Source organism: Corvus brachyrhynchos, unplaced genomic scaffold, assembly GCF_000691975.1.
Source record: "Corvus brachyrhynchos isolate BGI_N302 unplaced genomic scaffold, ASM69197v1 scaffold136, whole genome shotgun sequence".
NCBI lineage: Eukaryota > Metazoa > Chordata > Aves > Passeriformes > Corvidae > Corvus > Corvus brachyrhynchos.
The window spans coordinates 6,347,653-6,367,724 of record NW_008239080.1 but is presented as its reverse complement, the minus strand read 5'-3'; the positions used below and the strand labels follow the sequence as shown (position 1 = coordinate 6,367,724).

General features: G+C 36.0%; 1 protein-coding gene across 1 annotated transcript in view; it reads right to left on the bottom strand.

Moving 5' to 3' along the window:
- The window catches only part of HMGCLL1 (3-hydroxymethyl-3-methylglutaryl-CoA lyase like 1), a 77,499-nt gene that overhangs the window by 17,991 nt on the left and 39,436 nt on the right, over positions 1-20,072 (bottom strand). Inside the window, exons 6-7 of the mRNA XM_008637666.2 lie at positions 17,293-17,356; positions 12,629-12,817 (exon numbers count right to left, since the gene is read on the bottom strand). Of these exons, the coding sequence (XP_008635888.1) occupies positions 12,629-12,817; positions 17,293-17,356 (253 nt within the window). The remainder of the gene's footprint in view (positions 1-12,628; positions 12,818-17,292; positions 17,357-20,072) is intronic.

Sequence of the window (20,072 nt, the reverse complement as noted above, 5' to 3'; positions counted from 1 at the left end):
ATTTAATTGCTATGAACATTGATCAGAGAAAAAAAGTCTTTCTTTCTATAAGCATTTATGCATTTGAATGGACTATGTGAAGCAAATCACATCACTTGCCTCTGGCAATCTTACCACATATCACTTGCACTACACAACAAAGGAGAAAAAACGTAAACAGACAAACATGAAAGCTGGCAAAAATACGATGTGTATAACACTATCATTCATTTATGTTTAAAAATTAGAAAAAAGATTTTATTTCTGAATGTCTGGCTGTTTCAATTCATAGTGCAATATTTCAAAAGAAAAAAGATAAATGACAAATTATCTGCCTCAGGAGACTGTTTCAGTGTTGCTTCTTCACAGCACAGAAAGAAAAAATGATTGTCATACTTTAAGTACTACATCAGCTTTGGTTTCTGTCTTAGCTGAAGAGTCATCTTCAACTTATGCAAATGCTCACTTGTTCTCCCAAGCTACAAAGATCCACCCAACACACTCATTTGGAGTGGGTTCAGAACTCCAGCGTGTCTGGTCACAGTTATCTACAGATTTTCTGCTGTTTAGTTTACCTTAGAAAACACCCTGATCTTGTTTAAAGCCACTTGATGCATCTCAGTATAGGAAGTAACTCTCCCTCCTTCATTGTTTGCTAGATGATAATAAAATTCCTTCTGAGGAGCTGTAAATATGCAAGAATGGCCAGAGGTTTACACCCCCTCAGCACAGCTGTCTGCAGAGCTGCCCAAAAAGGAAGGAAGCATCATCCTGTAAACACTACACTTCCCTACTGAAGACCCTGGGATTTGTCATTTCCCAAGTCTGCTCCTGCCATAGCAAACTACTCTGATCCTTGCCTAGGTCTGAAATTCAGGTTCCATGCAATATCTTCTTTTTCAGGAAAAATCTAGAATACACACACTCACAAATAATGAAAGGTCATGAAAACAATCATTTCCAGGAGGGAAGCATTGTAGTGATTCTGCCTTTTTTTTACAGTTGCTATTAAACTTTGAAGAAAAACTACTTTAGGGTAAAAAGGGAGAGGGAGTCATTCCCATTAAGCAGAAAAATAAATATGTCTAAAAGACATTTCTTCTACCTGATGTGTACAGATTAAAGTACAATATGATTATAGAGAGAACTTCTAAAAACAAGTCAAGCAAGTCTTACAGAAATAATTAATTTTCAAAATACCATGTAAATTAAATGAGGAATTAAATTGTGAAAAAAACCTGGTTTCAAAGGTACTTAATTGTATCTTCACCACACTTTTGAAATTTTTCTTTCGCAATTCTTTTTAAAATTATGTTGAAATATTGTATGCTATTTCTGTCACTGCTCCACATACCTTTTTATTGTCCAGCACGCAAGCTCAAATCCCCAGGGACATCAGCAGCACACTCAGAGCTGACCAGAACCTCTGAAATCTCATGTCCAGAGACATCCTTTAATATCATTATGGAATGCCATTTGTGGAACACCACAAGTGGTACTAGGAACGACAGCAAAATCTCTCTTTTGTGTGGCTGATGCACAGGAAGTTGTTCTCTTTTGTGACTATATATATGACCAAAAACCTAAATGGCATCAGGACTGGAATTCAATTGTCCACTGTGTGTAACTCTTGCACAATCCTTGGCACAGATTTGCCTTGGGGCAGACAGAGGTCCACCATGCAATTTCTGGCACTGTCTGGGAACTAGCACCATTTAGGGATCATCCATAGTTGCCAGTCTGGGCTTTTGGAGGGTAAGAGTTTGATTTTCAGGATGCAAGCTTTACAAAGCAATTGGCTATAGTGCCAGAGAGACCAGGATGTGCTGAGCATGGCAACATTTTAAAGGAGTGATACAGCAACTGTAGGCATGCAAACCCTATTCAGACATACAACCTCATCTCTAAAATTACCATGGCTGCTGATGAGATAGCAATTGAGGAAGAAATGCATGTTATGGCAGGGGTGCTGAGAAGGAAGAATAGGATGGGCTTGCAAGGATGGGTTCTGAGATGAGCCAGTTGTGTAGCACACTTATTTGTGGAAATCCCATTTCATTTGTTGTGGAAGTTGGAAGGTGTGGAAGAGACAAGCAAGACACCATAAAACTGAAAGGGACAAGTAACAGTTGTGGAGAACTAGCTTGTCTTTCTGTGAATGAGAGAGTGCTTATGTAATGCTGAATAAGGCACAAGAAACAATCTTCAGACCAATGAAAAGTCTTTATTTTCCAGTCATCTAGATAATCAAGACTTTGATTTTTAGGAATTGAATCAAACACTGTTGTAAAATAACAGTTATCAGTTCAATTTCTGATTGCTGCAGGAAGTCATCTCATGAAACCTACAGCCAGTCACTATCGATCACGCAAAAAAACACCCCAAAATACTACTTTTTATGCATGCAATCCAAGGCACAACAGAAATATACATGAGGAATTTGACACCAGCATGCCCTAACAATACTTTTTAAGCATGCTAAAGATCAGTGATTTCAGTTTTTTAGTGCTGTATTTTCACAGCTTCTAAAAGCACTAAATATTTATTTTAAATGTGGCTTAGCATTTTGAAAACTATTTTATACTAATTTGTTCTATAAACACCTGAAACCCTTTTATTTTTTTTTTTTTAAGGCTTCTTACATTTCCAGCATTTGGAAGTAATTTGTTTCTAGTCCAAAGAGATGAATGTCTGTCTCTAACAAAAAGACCTGGATTACTGCCCAATCCACTTCAGAACTGGATGATGCTGACTCTTAGCCATTTAAATAGTCAAGTTAAACAAGACACAGTTGGGATGATAAAAGGAGGTCTGTAAAAAGACTATTGCTCAGGCCATGTGGACTTACAACTATCAAACAATGACTAGGAAAATAGTGAAAGGGAGAAAAAAAATTAACATAAGTGCCAGGGAAAACATTAGGATTAGGTGAATGCAGGAGCATGGTTTCTGTTCATGTCATTCTTTCCTCTTGCCAGTGGGCTGCCAGCAGGATATTTACTCTGCTTAAGCACAGACAGAGACAGAGAATGGCAAAAAGGCATTACAAAGGAGAACAAACAAAAGGGGAGGTAGACACTAACAGGCTGTGTGGAGTATAACCCTAAAAAGCACCTATAATCTGCTAATTTTGTAGCTAAATTATATTCTATGCTATTTCGTGTGAGCCTTGTTTGCAAGCACTATTTTGCAAGCTTCTTGTAATCTGGTAAAAGGTGAAAAAACCAGAATTGTCTCCTCATATCTTATTAATACTAGTTCCTTTCCCTTTTGCAAACTGTAGTTCCAGATATGACAACTAAAGATGCACCAGAACTGAATCTGATGAAGACCAGAGAATCATTTAAAGTAAATTCTCTGAATCTGTTTATTTTTGCATAGGAAGAAGTGCATTCACAAGAGTATAAAGATGCATAGCAATGAAAACAATATTAGAAATGTATTTTAGGTACTGATCAACCAAATCAGTATGGTATTAATGATTCTAGATTTAATGAATCAGAAAATTATCATGAAGCCTTAATTGGAACGTACCACTGACACTGAAGAATAAAATGTACAAATGAATGCCACTTACAGGATGGGAAACTCAGAAATTAAATAATTTAAGATGTAATTAGGAAAGACACAATAAAACAGCATTCCAAGAAAAAAAAGTAGAAGCATGCAAGGAGGACACCAGCACATAAAAAGAGCTAAAAATATTTGGGCCCAATTATTTTTTTTTTTTTATAAATACACACTTTCAATAATGTTTGTACAGAAATGATCTTTGCTTTTAAGACTGAAAACAAAAAACACTTCAAATTTTATTTGTATAGTTGCTACAATGATTTTCCATTCAAATTCCATTTAGACATAGAGTGATAAGTATGTGTGAATTTTCAGAGATATAAAGAAAGATGCATAGATTTGCATGTGAAAATCAAATGTTTAAAAATATTTTAGAAGACAGTTGAGGTTCGATTGTAAACCAAAGGGAAGTCGTGTCTACTGTCCCAAGTCAGCTCTAGTGAGGTAATTTGAAGATGAGACTAATCTATACTGGATGAAGGATCTCTTTGATTAGTACCCTGAAACAGACTTAGACTTGAGGTTTGTTGGTTCAGTAACTAGGGCTGAAAGTTTCTGGAATCCAGTCGGCATATTACAGGCAGCTAAAACAATGTAGATTTCTCTTATATGTTAATCCTTTATAGTATGCTAAGTTTCATTTCAAATAAAAACCAAAACCCACAAAAAGTCATACATACAGAATACCTACTGGTATATGCATGTAAACAAATCTTTGCCTCAGGAACTCTCACTGCTATTTCAATATACAATAACAAATATATTCCCCTTCCTATCCTAAAATGTTCAAATGATAAGAATCTTAAAACAAAGCCTACCATTTAATTTCTTCCCCAATTATACTGTAACAGTTAGAATAATAGCAATGATTAATTTATTTGTGGACTCTCAGACTGTCAAGTTTTTCTGAAGCATAAAGAAAGGGGTCAAAAACATTCAGCTGGTAAGAAATTGCATACTATGCACATTCTGCAAAAAGCAGCAGAAAGCAATAAAAATACAGTTTCCAATTCTTTTGTACTGATCTGAGAGAAGAGTAAAACTAGGGTTGCTAATTCTTTTGTACTGATCTGAGAAAAGAGCAGGAGTAGAGCTGCCAGTTCATTTGCTTGATTTCTTATCTTGCTGATATTACAGGCAACAACATAAAACTAGTATGTATTTAAAAAAAAAAGAGGAGAGAGACAAAATACTGGAAAACATCTGTCAGATTTTGAGCATGAACACCTATGTTTTCATTTTCTTCCCATATGTAGGTCTGATTTATTCATTTGTGCAGTACATTTTTTCACTTACAATAGTAACTAGCTGACTGCTCACAGTAGCAATATTATTCGATCAAAGGTAAGTTTTTTTCTACTTTCTCAAAGTAGACACCCTCTTTTTAAGTTCTCTTCAGAGGAAGAAAATGTGTACTTTGCAGCCTGGTACTCTTTCATAATTCACCTGCCATTTCCCCCCCAACTTATCTGCTTTCAAATAGAGTCTTATTCACCTGTCTTGTTAGCTTTCAATCTCAAACAGTTCTACTCACATTCTTTCCTAATATCACGTACTTTTTTGTCTCCAACATCTGCTTTTTTAAGTGGTAGCTTTAGCTAGGTGCTATGTCATTTCCACAGGGAAGGGAGAATAAAAGGAAACAGAAACAAAAAAAGGCAAATTGATGTTTTCTAAAGAATTTTATTTTACTGCCAACACCTCTCCTAGTTTGCTAACAAATAATTCAGAAGTACTGTTTGTACTTTCAAACCCAGAAAATACCTAGTAAGTTCCCAGGATAATTTAATTCTTATAAAAATCCAAAAGTAGAAATCTAGGAATACCCTTATTTAAAAGAACATGCATGTTGTAAAAAAGTTTCTTGCATTACCTAAAATTATGTGTATTCCCATTCTCTTATGTTTGATCTCAAATATTTTCTTTTGCATGTTTTAGAATATTACACAGATTTCCACTTAGAAATTGTGCTAGCTATCCTGTTTCTCACAATGGAAATCTGAACTTTGAAAAAATTTAATTTCTACAAGTTAAAACAGTTGCCCTTAACATGAGCATTATGGTATTGCAAAGTATTCATTTAAGCAGGAAAACCTAAGACCCACAAAACAATATATCCACAACCCTGCTGATGGGTGCTTTCCAGCTTAAAGAAATTCCATTTCATAATTCCATTTTTTTCCTGCCATTTAGCCAACTTTCCACTTATTACATGCCTCCACACCTTAATATTAACTTCCAGTGCTGAACACTTCAAATTGTTTTCTGAAAAATCAAAGCATATGATGGCCATTGTACATCCTTTGTCTTCTTTGGCAGTGATTGCCTCAAAGAATTCCAGCAAAATACTGAAGCATGACCAGCCCTTCCTGAATTCTGTACAGCTATTCTCAGTCAAGCTGAATTTTTTTGTAACTTTTCCCTATCTGAACCTTGAAATTAGTTTCTGGAGATCTCTGTTAAGTCTTCTGCAGCTTCCTGGCATATATTTGTAAACAGCAGAGAAAAGCAAATTTGTGAGGTGCACTGAAGCCTTTCCATTTCTATGCTATTCCTCAAAAATATTGATTTTTTTTTTCAATATTCCCAAATATGTGCATGCTTCATATGGCAAGTCTCTCCTACGCTCACATTGTGCTACATAATGTCTTCAGAGTGCCAAGTTGTGCAGGGTAAAAGAAAAGGAAGGTTACAGGGCTCAGATAATTTGATTAGGCATGTATGTACTTTGATCATTTGCTTATTCAGATACCTTAGCTTTTTTAATCTAAAAATTACATTCTACACAAAACTTGAAATCTATTCTGTTTTTAAATTCCAATTTCAAAAATTAGTTTTAAATCTTCATAAAAACTATTTGTACTGGTCTGATGATCTTCCTCTGGTTTTTTTCTAGCATTTCACAAACTAAGAGATAAGCCTTATTTCTGTTTTACGAATAAAGTAAAAAAAAAAAGAAAAAGCCAAGCCAAGATGCTATGCCTCCTGTCTCCTGTACCTCCTTAATTCCATACAGTACCTCCCTATTAGCTTAGAAAAATAGTCTGTAAGACTGTGTTGAAATTTTAACTGAACTGTCATGACTATTCTTTGCTCTGTTAAAATTTAGATCAGATATGAATAATTTAATTGCCAGGTAGTGAGTGCCCCAGCACACTGCTGAAAAAACCCCAAAATACTAGTATCATTTAATGCATTATTGAAGCAAGAATTTTGGCAGATCAATACCTACAAGTTCATTTTGTCAGTTATTATTGAACTCCCCAAAACTAGTATTTTTTGATTTGTGCAACAGACAAATGTGGCTGGACTGGCTTCCTCAGCTAAAAAGTTTGTATGCACTGTTATAGGAGAAATTCCTAGCACAATGAGTACAAGCAAGGCTTCACATGTTTTCATAGTTGCTTATCTATCTTCTCTGCCTTAAAACAGAAGTGTCAATTCATTGTACTGCACTATAGCTCTGGATGATTGTGCTTTCCAGGGAAATAAAAAAAGAGCATTGCTTACAAATAAAGAATAATACAGTATTGTTTGGGGTTTTTTTTTCTTTCTTGATCAGTACATAAATCTCATGAAAACTAAACTAAAGGAATTGGGCTTATAACTTTTTACAACATAGTTTTGTAAAACTGTACTTCAAGAAAATTATCCTGTCACTTCTTTTTATATCAAGAGATTAAACAGTGACTGTACACGTTTGTATGTGTAATTCAGTAAAAAGGTAATAAATCACCAGCAGAAACCCTGAAACAATTTATCTGGATTTACTATACACATGCATTTGCCTTTTTCCCTTTCAGCCTTCCACCACTTCTATCCATACCTTCGTGCCATTTTACCATTATTTTATTTTATCATTTCTCTATTTTATTTAGCTTCTCTAACTTGCTTGGCTTCTAGCTGTAACTACTAGTCATTCCCTGGCATAAGCTAGGATGAGTCCTCATCCTTGTAGGGTATCTACTAAAATATGCCAGACAAATCGAATGTGAAAGAACTGACTGCAGGATACAAATGTTAAGTGAATTTTCTAATAGAGAAATGTTCTTACATATGATATATTTATTTGGAAGTTCATCATTATGGGCATTACAGGTATATTCTTTTATGTCAGTCACAGAAATGCAGGTCTGAAAACTTAAGAGGAAGATGTCCGCAAACGTAATCTGGCACCTGAAAGAGATGTTTAAATGCTGTCAGATACCAACACCAATTTCTCAGGCTTTCTTGAGTCTTTTTTTACCAACAGAGCTGACACTGGAGAACTGTTAGGGCTTTGTGTACACCCAGACACCACAAAATGCTTTCTAAATTTAACGGAGTATGAATATCTTGCCTCTGCAAGACAGCCTCCAGCTGAGCTCCAAGCACATGAGACCTGCCAACTCTCAGCACCCACTCCACTACCCACCATTAAAAGCCATCTTTAAAGCTCAAGTTATTGGTTGCCAGTCCCTTCTCTAAAGACTTGACTGTCTTAAACAGCAGCAAGGACAGACTACTCCATAAAAGAAGGCAAGCAAGGGGCCAAGAGTCACAGCCAGGTAGGCAGTGGTGGCAACATCACCAGAAAAACAAAGCCAGGAAATTGAGTCAGAGATTCAATATTGGAATCAGGTCTGGAGACAATAACCAGGATCAGACAAGATCAGCCAGGTCTGAGGGTAAGCCAGTAAGTCAAGCCAGCAGGTGAGGATGAGGATGAGAATGAGAATCAGGGAGGTACAAGACGGTACAAGTGCAATTGCAGTGCTACTGCAGAGTAGCTTGGGCAAGGGCCAAGCACTAGAGCTTCAGGTTTAAAGCCACTGCCAAATGAAGGAGAGGGAGCCTGCACTGAGGATCCTTAGTAGGAAGCAGCTCCTGGACAAGAGATCTCAGCAACAAGCTGGCCTCTAACCTGCACCTGAAAGAGGTCGTGACAGCTTGTGACTTCAAGCAAGTTCAATAGCCATAAAAACCAAATCCTGTATTTGAAAAATAAAAAGGACAAGATGGACAGCTACATCTAGGAGATGGTTTTGGGTGGAAAATTTATCTCATGTTTTCCATGGAAATTCACGTAAATCACAGAGGAGGGAATTTTAAACACAGGGGTTTTTTAGTCACTTAGGCTCTACCATTTCGTGCTGCTGGGTGTTGAGAACTCTATTCCTCTAACAAAATGATGCTTGTAAATTCATAAACCATGAACTTCAGCACCTATGCTCAGATTCCTCTCCTGGTTCTGGCAGTTAAAACAGCCAGAACAAAACTGAGTAGCTTTGAGTGAACCTAGATTTTACTACATAAGTAAACTGGATGCACAAAAATATGCAGTTTGGTTAGTGTCTCCAGCATACACCAAGAGGCTAGAATCAATTTAGTTAAGCGATGAGGGGAAGAGGTAAGCAGTCAGCCAGTCTTATTTGGATTTGTTCTTCTTTTAAGTTTATTTCATCTTTAAAATTCAAGCATCTTAAAGAAATTAATAAAATATTATTAAATATTTTAAACTCTCTATAAGGGGATATATTATAATGTTTGAAAGAAAAACCTGTAATCACAAATCTGGATTTTGCAGTCTGAACCTTGAAACTTTAATTAAAGGCTTGCTAAATTCTGTTTCTGGTACTAAAGTAAGGATTTTATTTCAAAATTCATGTTTTCTGTAAAAAGAAAGAATTAATAAAAACTAGTTTCATTTGGCAAGTAATCGCTCTCATTCATCTCATTGTGTCCAATAAGGTGAAAATGATTACCCAAGGTAGTAAAAATCCTTGGTCCTTCTAAGTCATTAGAGTTTTATACTTGTTTTCTTTAAGTTAGAATTTGATCCCTGTACTGTAGGGATCAGTTCATTTTAATGAATTAGGATAGCAATTTGAATTTGATAAAATTCTATGGGACTCCTATGTGATTGTTTCATTTATTAAGGTATCACAGCCAGACAAATATCCTCTTTGCTTCTTAGCATACTCTTTCTTATGTTTGAATATATGTTATAAAGACAGACAAATCTATTTCTGGCAACTACACAAGCTTTACAGGAAAAGAGTTCTTTAACGCTTCCATCAAAAACTTTCCCTTCCATACCCATTCTATACGAACAATGGGAGTCAATTGTCAATGAAACTCAAATCTCCTTAGATCAGTGGAGATCTGAGGATCTCCAGGGCCTCTCCAGAAAGAAGCTTCCCGACCCATCTTTTTACTCTTCCTTGGAGGTCTGTAACAATTTCCTATAAATGTTTTACTATTTCTTTCAGCTACACTATGTGTTTGTCACATTAGCTAACCCACACATGTAACTTTACTCAAAATACCATAACCTCTAACTAGATCTCCACATCACTTCCCATCTTCTGAATTGTCTCTTTGGTAAATTCTACACTCTGGTAGTTTTATATTAAGCCATGTAACCAAGAGCCAGTCATGTTTCTACTTTAAATGTTTACTTGTTTGTTCTGAAGCATCACCTCATGTTCCTCACATTTTTACACAGACTCTTTTCATAAAAGAAAGTGAATTTCCTTTCTATCTGTATTACTCACTTCAGCAATTCAAAAAATTACTTATGCTTTAAAAGTTGGCTAATCTCTCTCCCATCTTTCACTACCTATCCTTTTGCTAAAACAACACATATAAAACTGAGTACTAAAATTGCAAGACTACTGCCCTGCTAATTTCTTATACAGATATGGCCTGTCAGTTCTAAATGACCTTGGATCAGCCCCAAATGAAAGAAAATATTCTGGGCAGTATAATCCTGCATGAAACAATGTGATCTGTATAAAAAATCACTTACTGAATCACCAGCAACTCTTTCCACTCCTAGGAGATCTCCCATCGAAGCAATGCCTGAATTAGTGCAGAGTGATTTGTGGCTTTCCAGCTGCCATTCATTAATTCTTAGGAAATACAATATACAATACAACAATACTCAACCCGAGGTTGTTCAGAGATGTCTTAGGAAGAATGTAATTTGTCTGCTGAATGTTCTTTAAACTTGTTTTCAAACAATAACTGTAGCCTATTATTTCTATGACCCTCCAAACACATTTCACTCTTGATGAAATACTGTGTCGGTCACACAGACCCATAAAGGGGAAAGGCAAAGGAATTGTTTCTGAGAAGCGTTTGGTTTAGGAAACAGAAGCTGAGTTGAAGACAAGGGGTTTTATTCCAGTGCTCTGCCATTCCTGTATCTTTGGCAGAAAGGAAAGCACAGGCAAGCCCAACAGCAGGGACTAGAAGTGGCCTGGCCACTCTGATCCACTGGCTTTAGCACTTCACCACACAGCCGACCTGCAATTGTCCTGTTTTAGGAGTATTGCTTAGCTATAATTCACTGCCAGCTGCCTTGTTCTTTTGACCAGAGACAAGAAAGGATGCTGTGAGGTGCAGGACCTGTTTGAGGATCCAAAAGCCTGGGGACTTTCCTTTAAATGAGCCAAGGAGCTGCTTGCACAAAGCCAGTCAGAGAGACTGTGTAATGCCTGCTTCATCAAGGACTTTTGGCAAACTCTATGACAAGTTCAGTTCAGCCAAAACCACTGCACCTTTAGACATGTACTGTAGGAGACCTTGAGCACAGAGGGAAATTTTCTGGTGGGTCTCAGGCACCCCTGGCTTCCCAGAAATCTGAGAAGGTTGCATAGGAATTTCTTTTTAAGTCTTTTGCTCTCTTGAATTTGCATGTTAGTTATCCTAAACTGCACATTAGGTACCTAAGAGGTTTTTTATACCTTTAGCTTTTACACATTTGGTTTAAGAACTAAATAAAAAGATAGGAGCAAGAGGTAAACATGGGACAAGAATCACAACAAATACTGGAGTTAACAAATCATAGCCATTGTTCAGTGTTAGGAGGCACCATGACAGCAATCATTTTAAGGAAGGATTTGAAAAACAATGCTTCAAGTATTTTTATGGCCAACTCCTCCCATGCTCAGGGGTTTTCATGCTTTTAGGTATTGCATCTGCAACTGAAGCTAACTGTGAAATTAGCAATTTATTTATCCCATGGTACATACACACACATTTGCAACAGTGAAAGTGAGTAAGGGTGAATAGGGAATGTTGTGAGTAAAAGTTATAACCTTTTTTACCAGATTTTGTCATTGTTTATTTCACTGAATACCTGCAGATTCCCATATTGAAACTTTCCTTGTTCCTTCTTGTGGCTTATACCACTAATACTGTTGACACAATTGTATCTAAATAACATAATATGAGCTCTACCAAAATAAAAAGTCAGACAAAGGAAAGTTTGACCTTCAGAATGACTGCCTGAATTTCAAGGAAACAGAAGATGCCATTAAGTATAAAATAGAACAATAAAGGACTACAATTTGTAAACAGTTTTTGATTCTGTAACACTTAGTAAAAGTAGCTCTCCGCAGGAAGGCATATTAAGATATTTCTCAAGATTATATCTTTACAAAAGCTACATTAGAACTTGCAGTCTGTTTTTTCTGCATTGTGTCCTATTCTGAAAAATATGTCAACATAAGGGGAAAAATCTGTTATGGAAATTAACTCTGATTATTTAGGCACAGCTGATTAAATAAGATATAAAGTTGTTGCTAATCTTACTTGGAAGGTATAATTGATAAAGAAAAAAGAATAATGAAGGCATATGAACAATGATAAAATTATCTAGACTATTCTGTGTACATAACTACCAATATTTTAGATTTATCCATCTGAAATCAAGATGTAATTATGCATTGTTCAATTTTATATTTGACACACCTGTAAAATTGAAGTTTTAGTTTAATGGAAAAAAACATACAGCTGTTCCAAAGAAAATTGGAATCTAATGTCAGTGAAATGTAATAATCATCACTGTTTCTTAGTGATTTTGTATGGAATTGAAGGTAAATAATAGATAAGGTTTGACATTTCCTGGTAAAACCAACAGCAATAATACCAGTAGACAATCTGATGTGTGAGCAATAATTTCCTAAAGTTTAGTGAGTGCCTTTTTGCTCTTCTAATGATTTCTTTAATGGCAGGATTTTTTAAAATTGCAGATTGAATTAAAATAAGAATCCTACTACTGTATACATAAAATGAGAAACAAAGTTACCTGTATGGCTGTGAGGATATTGGCTAATGCTTGGCCATACGTGTCATGACAGTGAACAGCAAGAGCACTCAAAGGAATTTCTTTCATAACAGCTTCCAACAATTTTTTCATACTTCCAGGCGTCCCCACACCAATTGTATCTCCCAGAGAGATTTCATAACAGCCCATACTGTACAGCCGCTTAGATACCTGATTAGAAACCGAAAAACACCAAGAGGTCAAGATAAAAGAGTATAAACAGGGTCAAGAACATACATTATAAAGGGCATACTTCTGTACAGGTTTTAGGTTTGACCTACTGAGGTGGATCTATTTACCAGACACCCTATATTCATTCTTGAAAACTGCCATTGAAGAACATCCCACAGATCCTCTTATTTTAAAATTATAGTTCTGCTGTGTTCTGTACGTGGAATAGCCAACCAAGTCAAATCCATCAAAAACTTGCTTTCTGATTCTCCCACAGAATCCAAATAAGCAAAAATTTAACATTATGAATTACGTTTCTGTCAAGCTCTTTCCTAACATTTTCTTCTCTCTGGAGACTTCCCAGCTGTTTGGTTTTCTCCATGTACTGCACATGGTAAAGACCTGTCCTTTTGTTTGCATATTACATAGAGACAACTAAGATAATAAATAATTAACAAAAAGCCTGTTTTTTCTTTCTTTTGGCACTTAAAAAAATAAATGAAAACTGAAATGTTAACATCCTGCAGTCAATACTAATCTTGAAATATTAATTTTACTTGCTTTTCATGAAATCAAAACATTAAAATACTAAGAAAACAAAACTGCAACTTAATTACCACTCTAGTCCTTAAATTTTAAAATTTTTCTTAATATCCAACAAAACCATATACAAATAGGTCTTACTTATGTAAGTAGAGCCCTAAATATTTCAGGAATTACATCTTTGAGGAGTTTTTTGCATGGCTGAGAACGGAGGTCTGGCTCCATAATTTTTGCATGGAGAGAAACACATTCAGAAGCACAAAATCATGTTTTTACTGAAAACATTGCTTCAGGAATTGAATGCAGTAACTCCCCATCTTATTTTTGTTGGATTTATTTGTTGGATATTTACAAAATCATGTTTTTACTGAAAACATTGCTTCAGGAATTGAATGCAGTAACTCCCCATCTTATTTTTGTTGGATTTATTTGGAAAGGTTCTTCCTTATTTTCAGCTGCTCAATATGTTTGTCCCCTTTAGGATTCCCTACTGTGTATGAAAGATCCCAAAAGACCACTCCACTGGAACAAAATCCCAGTCTAGAAATTAACTGTTTAAAAATGAAAAAATACAACCCTTTTCCAAGACATCTTCAGTTGCACTGCAGTCTGCTGTTAAAACAATTCCAGGACTTCATCAGTGGGATTGCTATGAGCATGTCTGAGGAAGCTGACAAAGTGCTGCACCAGAAGTCTCGGAAGTGCTGGATTAATATTACTGTTCACTTAATTCAAAGAACAGCTGAAAAAGAACTTCAAATGGTCTGGATCATCCTGTTTAAGGCTCGGAAGTGCTGTGACTATTGCAAACGTGGTAAAACTGTGGTTTGAAGTCAAATTCCCCGGTTTATATACACATAAATTCAACACATGTTATAAGAAAGGGACATTCACCGGAATGCAAAAGGGATTAATCTCACAGCATATTTTTATATCATCAACACATGGCAGGCATTTTAACTAGACTACTGTTGTAAGAAAAAAAAGGATCATCTGCAGCTAGTGGTGGATTATATCCAGTTAAACCTCAAACCTTAGTGTTTCTTTAAGATCAGGGCAAAGAAGTGTACTGCATTTTCCCCCCATTCTTTTTAATTCATGATTCAGAGTTTTTCTAGATGAGCATTTTAGTTATAACTTGGACTATATAAACTGCTAGAAATCATATTGCATTAACTTCTTTTTCATGCTCAGTCCTTAGGTTTTTCAGCTTCCTGAATACAGAGTTCTGAAAGATGGAAGAACAGAGGGTGAAACTGCTAATGAGCTGAGCATCATCACTGACTTGTCATGATCTAACCTTAAAGAGATCCTTAGAAAGAGATCTATATTTAATTTCAATAAGAATAAGCATACTTGGAAGCTGAATGGGAGTTTTTTTTGTACTGAAATTGCTATTTTACCATAGTAGAAGGCAGCCTGTTATGTTTTTGTAAGTTTTCAATGTGGATTTTTGGGAGGAGGGAGAAGAGAACACACTGTTTTTTCTATGTAATTGGGATGTGATTATGAGCTTGCAGCTTTGTTGATTGAACAGGGCTGTGTTCTGCACCACTGAGCAGTTTTACTATGCATGAGTCTTGTGCTACTCCCCTTGAGAACACTGCCTTGACACCAAGCATTGATCAAAATGGGAATTGGTGAACCAGCACTGCAACCTCTTAGGCACGTGAATGGTCCTACTCCTGGAAATAATATCAAAAACTATACTCTTATAGTGAATACAAAAGGTCATAATCCAGTTACAGATTATTTTAAGCAACTAACAATGTAAAGACCTGCAGTTCTTGTGCTGTAAGGGAAATTTTAATGATCCAACAATATTCAAACGAGTAGGTACATTTTCTATAGGTTGATCAGAATATGTCCTGGATAATATTTAATTTAATTAATTCACTGCTTTAGGTTAAAAGGAAGCTAAGGAGAGAAATAAGCAGACAGAAAGATAAAAACAGCCAAGCACATGACAGGAAGATAATGGATTACACAACTGGTTTCAAGGATGTTATACAGTGCTTCCAACAACTTTCAAGCTTTAGCTGCCTAAACTTGAAATTCTCAAACCACAAAATGATAAATGGTTAAGCAGTGACTCCATTTCAAGAATCAGCAGAGTAATAAAATAGGACTATACAATTTATTTTAGAATATGATAACTGTTTGTTTCTTTGTTTTAAAAAAAGAACCATACAGATATATCTGATAGATTCCAGAAGTCTGAAAGCATCTGAAGTTTGCACTCTAGATAACTGTGTAAGGCAGTTATGTATCTAATATACCATAAATTAATTTAGTCTGCAACAGTCTGTAATAATGCATGTAGTCTGAAATAATCCACCGCTTCTAATTGCCTTTGCTTCAGTTAAAAAATCTTTTTCTTAAAAAAAAAATTAAAATGGTCACTGTTACTGACTGCAGAAGAAACTGCCTAAACCTTTCAATTGTAGCTGCTGATTGCAATGCACAGTCAAGGGGGTCAAAATGCTCCCATCCCAAAAAGATGATGACCAGAGCAGCAGCCCTCTGAAAGAGTTTAGCAACTCAGCCAGTAATTTTGATAATGCTGATTCTCTGGATGTATTTACATAAAATTCATCAGATGTACAACAGTGCTTGCTGAATCAGGGATGGAATTAAAAAAATTAATGCAGTAGCTTTTATTCATAAACACATCCACAGTGGTATAGAGGTATGCAAGAAGACACTTACTAGGATGAAGATAGAAAATAAAATAGCAGTATGAGTAAAAGTTTGCAGGTCTGGAACATTAAATAGCAATCCCACTGGCAAACTGAGAAGGAGCTCTTCTGTGCAAGGAGAGTCGGTAAAAAACAAGCAACACATGTAAAGAAGCCTGTTGGGGGACATGGTAAGCAGTATGTCATCACTGCTCTAACTAAAGCTGTGTCATTTCTAACCTTCACTTCATATTAAAACAAATAAATTTAGAAATACTGAGTACCTTCCAAATTAGCTTTTTATTTTCAAAGAGTCTGAGTATGTGTGGCTGCTATGGGAGAAGTATTATCACAAATTCCATCTGGAGTGTATACTAGAAGAAGATGCAGGAGAACAGGACCTGAAAACCACCCACACCGAACATAATATATCAGACAATTGTTGACTAGCTGCTAGTGCTACAAATTAAAAAGTAATGGTTCGGATATTCTGCTAGATCAACAGAAATATGTGATTAAGTGTAACAGAGAAGACAAGTCTGTCTCTAGGTGGAAGGCCAGCATGTTCTGCCTTAAGCCTCTTGGAATTTTTGCTCCACTTTTTTTTTTTTATTGTCCATTTAAGCTTTGATGCCCTCTTTGCTTTCCTGCAAAACTTTACACTTGTGTTTCACTCATCTCTCTGCTGGGAAAAAAAGGCTGGACTAAGATTTCTTCTTCCTTATCTTTTATTCTAAATGGGAAAAAGGGGCAGGGAGGGAAGGTGCAACTTACACCATCATGGCAGTAGAGCAATTTAAGAAGTCATATTGGGGATGAGTTTTGGTTCATGTGTCAATCACATGACCCTCACCAGAAGCCCAAAGACAACACAGTATGCTTATTCCAGCATAAAATGGATTTAAAAGCAAGAAATTGTGCTGGAAACCCTCTTGTACAACATAGTTCACTGACATATGTGCTTGAGTCTATTTCCTTAAGCAATTTCTTACCTTCTTGCTAGAGGAAATAGTGCATAATATTTTTTTTCTCATGACTGATAACAATCAAAATATGCTATTTTTCTCACATTTGACTGTATATGGTTAAGTGAGGTTATGCGCCAAATTTTAGCATTAGCTATGTTTTTTGCTTGTTTTCCTTAAATTTTACCCATTAAAGATCTTTTTATGATTAACTAGAGAAAATTACTTATAGACATTTTAAAATGTATTTTTGTTTCATCAAAAAGACAAGCCAGAAATTCACTCTTACTTCTGCCACTTTCTCTGGTATGACATTTCCTTCATATGGGCATCCCAAGGCACAGGACACATACCTATAATAAAAAGAACACACAATGTTCTGTTTTATATATATACACATATATATACATATATATGTATGTATTCATCCATGTTACATTAAAAAAATAGGTTAAATATAATTTTGAATATTTAAACCAGTCAATGTAGAATAAAGATTTGAATGAAAAGTTAAAATTACATCAGATGAAAACTGAAGGTTTATCAATTTTCCTTTCAGATCACAGAACAGCGATTTATATCTTTACTTCTGCTCAATATATGTCACAAGTTGTAAAGGACTGGCAATGCAGTCAAGTTAACAATGTTGTAGCAGACTGTTTTTCTTGGTGTTTCCTTCTGAAGTTGCAAGATCCAGCTCAAACTTTGCCTTGCCTTGTCCTCACAAGGTATTTAGAGGAAGATACCACTTTCTTCCTTGTACTACCTACCCAGATCATAGTGAGCAACACATGGACACAAACTACTTCTGACAATCCCACCATCTCATCAGAACTGTGATGAGGATGTAAGTTATCAGAACTGTGGTGAATGAGGAAGCTTTCACACTCTTTCTTTCCCTCTGTGCTGGCTTTTCTGCCCCAGTGCCCCAGAAGAGTTATAGCTCCATTGCAAGCTGTAATTTAGGTATGCCTTGGGACAAGAAGAAACTGAGAAGCCAAACTGTGTCCCTAAGCAGCTATTGGCTTCATAAAGCACAAAAATTGAAAGCCACAATCAAACTTCCATTGTTCAGCCCTAATACTCTATTAGCATAGAATTCAGTTTAAATTTCCTCTTTTTAATGACAATTAAGAGCATGAAATTCTAATTAAACTTCTAATTGCTTATCTTAAATTGATTAGGAATATGATTAAACTAACCAGAAACACCCAGTCAAAATCAAAAGTGTGACCGTAAAAGGATTTACAACAGATTCAGAGGTCTGCAGAGCCCCAGTCCCAGTGGGAGGTTGCTCAACTGCTTAATAGGAGAACAAGAGCCTTCATCGATCTCCCATCATTCCCTTTCCTCAACACTGAAGGATATAATGCAAAATTATACACTGCATAATGCAAAAGGGATTGAATAGATGCCAGTTTGTATGTAGTCAAGATCCGTGGAGTAAAGGATGTATTGTTTCTTTGCAGTTGAAGGAGAAACTGATTGATAGATAGAATGTGATATTAGGATCAGTAACAGGCAAAAGAAAAATTGTGAAAAAAATGTCCATATTTCAATGCATAGAGCATATTCCATCCCTTATGTGAAGGTACAGTGCTGGTTCACTAGAAGCAACAGTAAAAATGAAGAAAACCTCAAATCTAAAACCAGCTTGATTAGCTCTGACAAAGAAATGGAAATGAATTTTGTTTCCACAAAAGTGGTTGGGTCCATTACATCCTGCTCATAATTTTAATCCAGATGCCTACTAGGCATGATTTCAATTATCTATATGTCATTATGAAAACCAGGTTTTTGAAACTTGGCCACAGAGTTCATTAACCATCAGCCCCAATTTAGATGTCACTGTTTAAATTTCAAAATTCTGAATTTTCATATCTACATTATAGATAAAAATGTAGCTACTGTTAACAGTTAAACACTGTCCTGATTTTCAGTGACACATAACTCAAAAGCAATTCAGGATAATTTCCTTAATTTTTTTTATGCATACACAGTTTTTCAAATGAAACTAAGCATGAAGAACTTCAGACCTAAAGGATTGCTTTTTACATAATACTACAGTGCCTAGAGCTAGTGACTGCATACACTTACTGAAATTATTTTCAATATTAGCCACAGCCCTTTTTATGAAGTGATTAAGAACAGTACTAAATACTAAGTAAATGCAAAACGTACAGTACATATGTGCACATGTTCCCTTTACTTACATATCTTTACAGGTTCCTAATGGCTACATATGTCAGATCAAGAAGACATGCATTTGGTAGTGATAATGTGGCATGAATGACATCTGGAATGGAGTAGGGCAAACAAAAGTAAAAGCAGGCCAAAAGGTATCTAGAGAACAATGGAATACTCCCTGTGGTTCACACCAGTGAGCAGAAACTTGCCTGAGCTCACATAATTCAGCTGGGCCTGCTGGGGTATGAAAGTATGTGGTGACCTGAGGAATCTGCCTACTACAATACACAAATCTGTTTGAGATTATGAACTCTGCATACTTACTCCGTTGCGACTAGACTGACATTTTAAACAAGGAAAATATGGTAGATATAATATATCTGGGCATCTGATATTCAATATTAAACTGGGGAAAATAGGGATTACTGAAGAATTTGACAGGAAAAGAACTTCCTACCAGAGAGACAACAAAGTCCTGTGGAGAATGAAAGAACAAATTTTCAGTAGAGTTCATCAAGAATGAGCTTGGCAGAATTTTATCTAATATTTTCACTTAATGAGTTGGAATAAAAAGTAGAGATGTGGTGATAGCATTAAATTTGAAAGCAAAATACTTAAAATGAAGCTATAAAGGAGTAAAGTGCACTCCAGACATATATCAGGGTAAGCATTTTTAATAGAGGACCTAAAATAGAGGACAGAATCACAAAATAAGCTGAGCTGGAAGAGACGCAAAAGGATCATTGAATCCAACTCCTGGCCCTGCACAGCACCATCCCCAAGAGTCACACCGCATGCCCAAGAGCATTGTCCAAATGCTTCTCGAACTCTGTCAGGCTTGGTGCTGTGACCACTGCCCTGGGGAGCCTGTTCCAGTGCCCA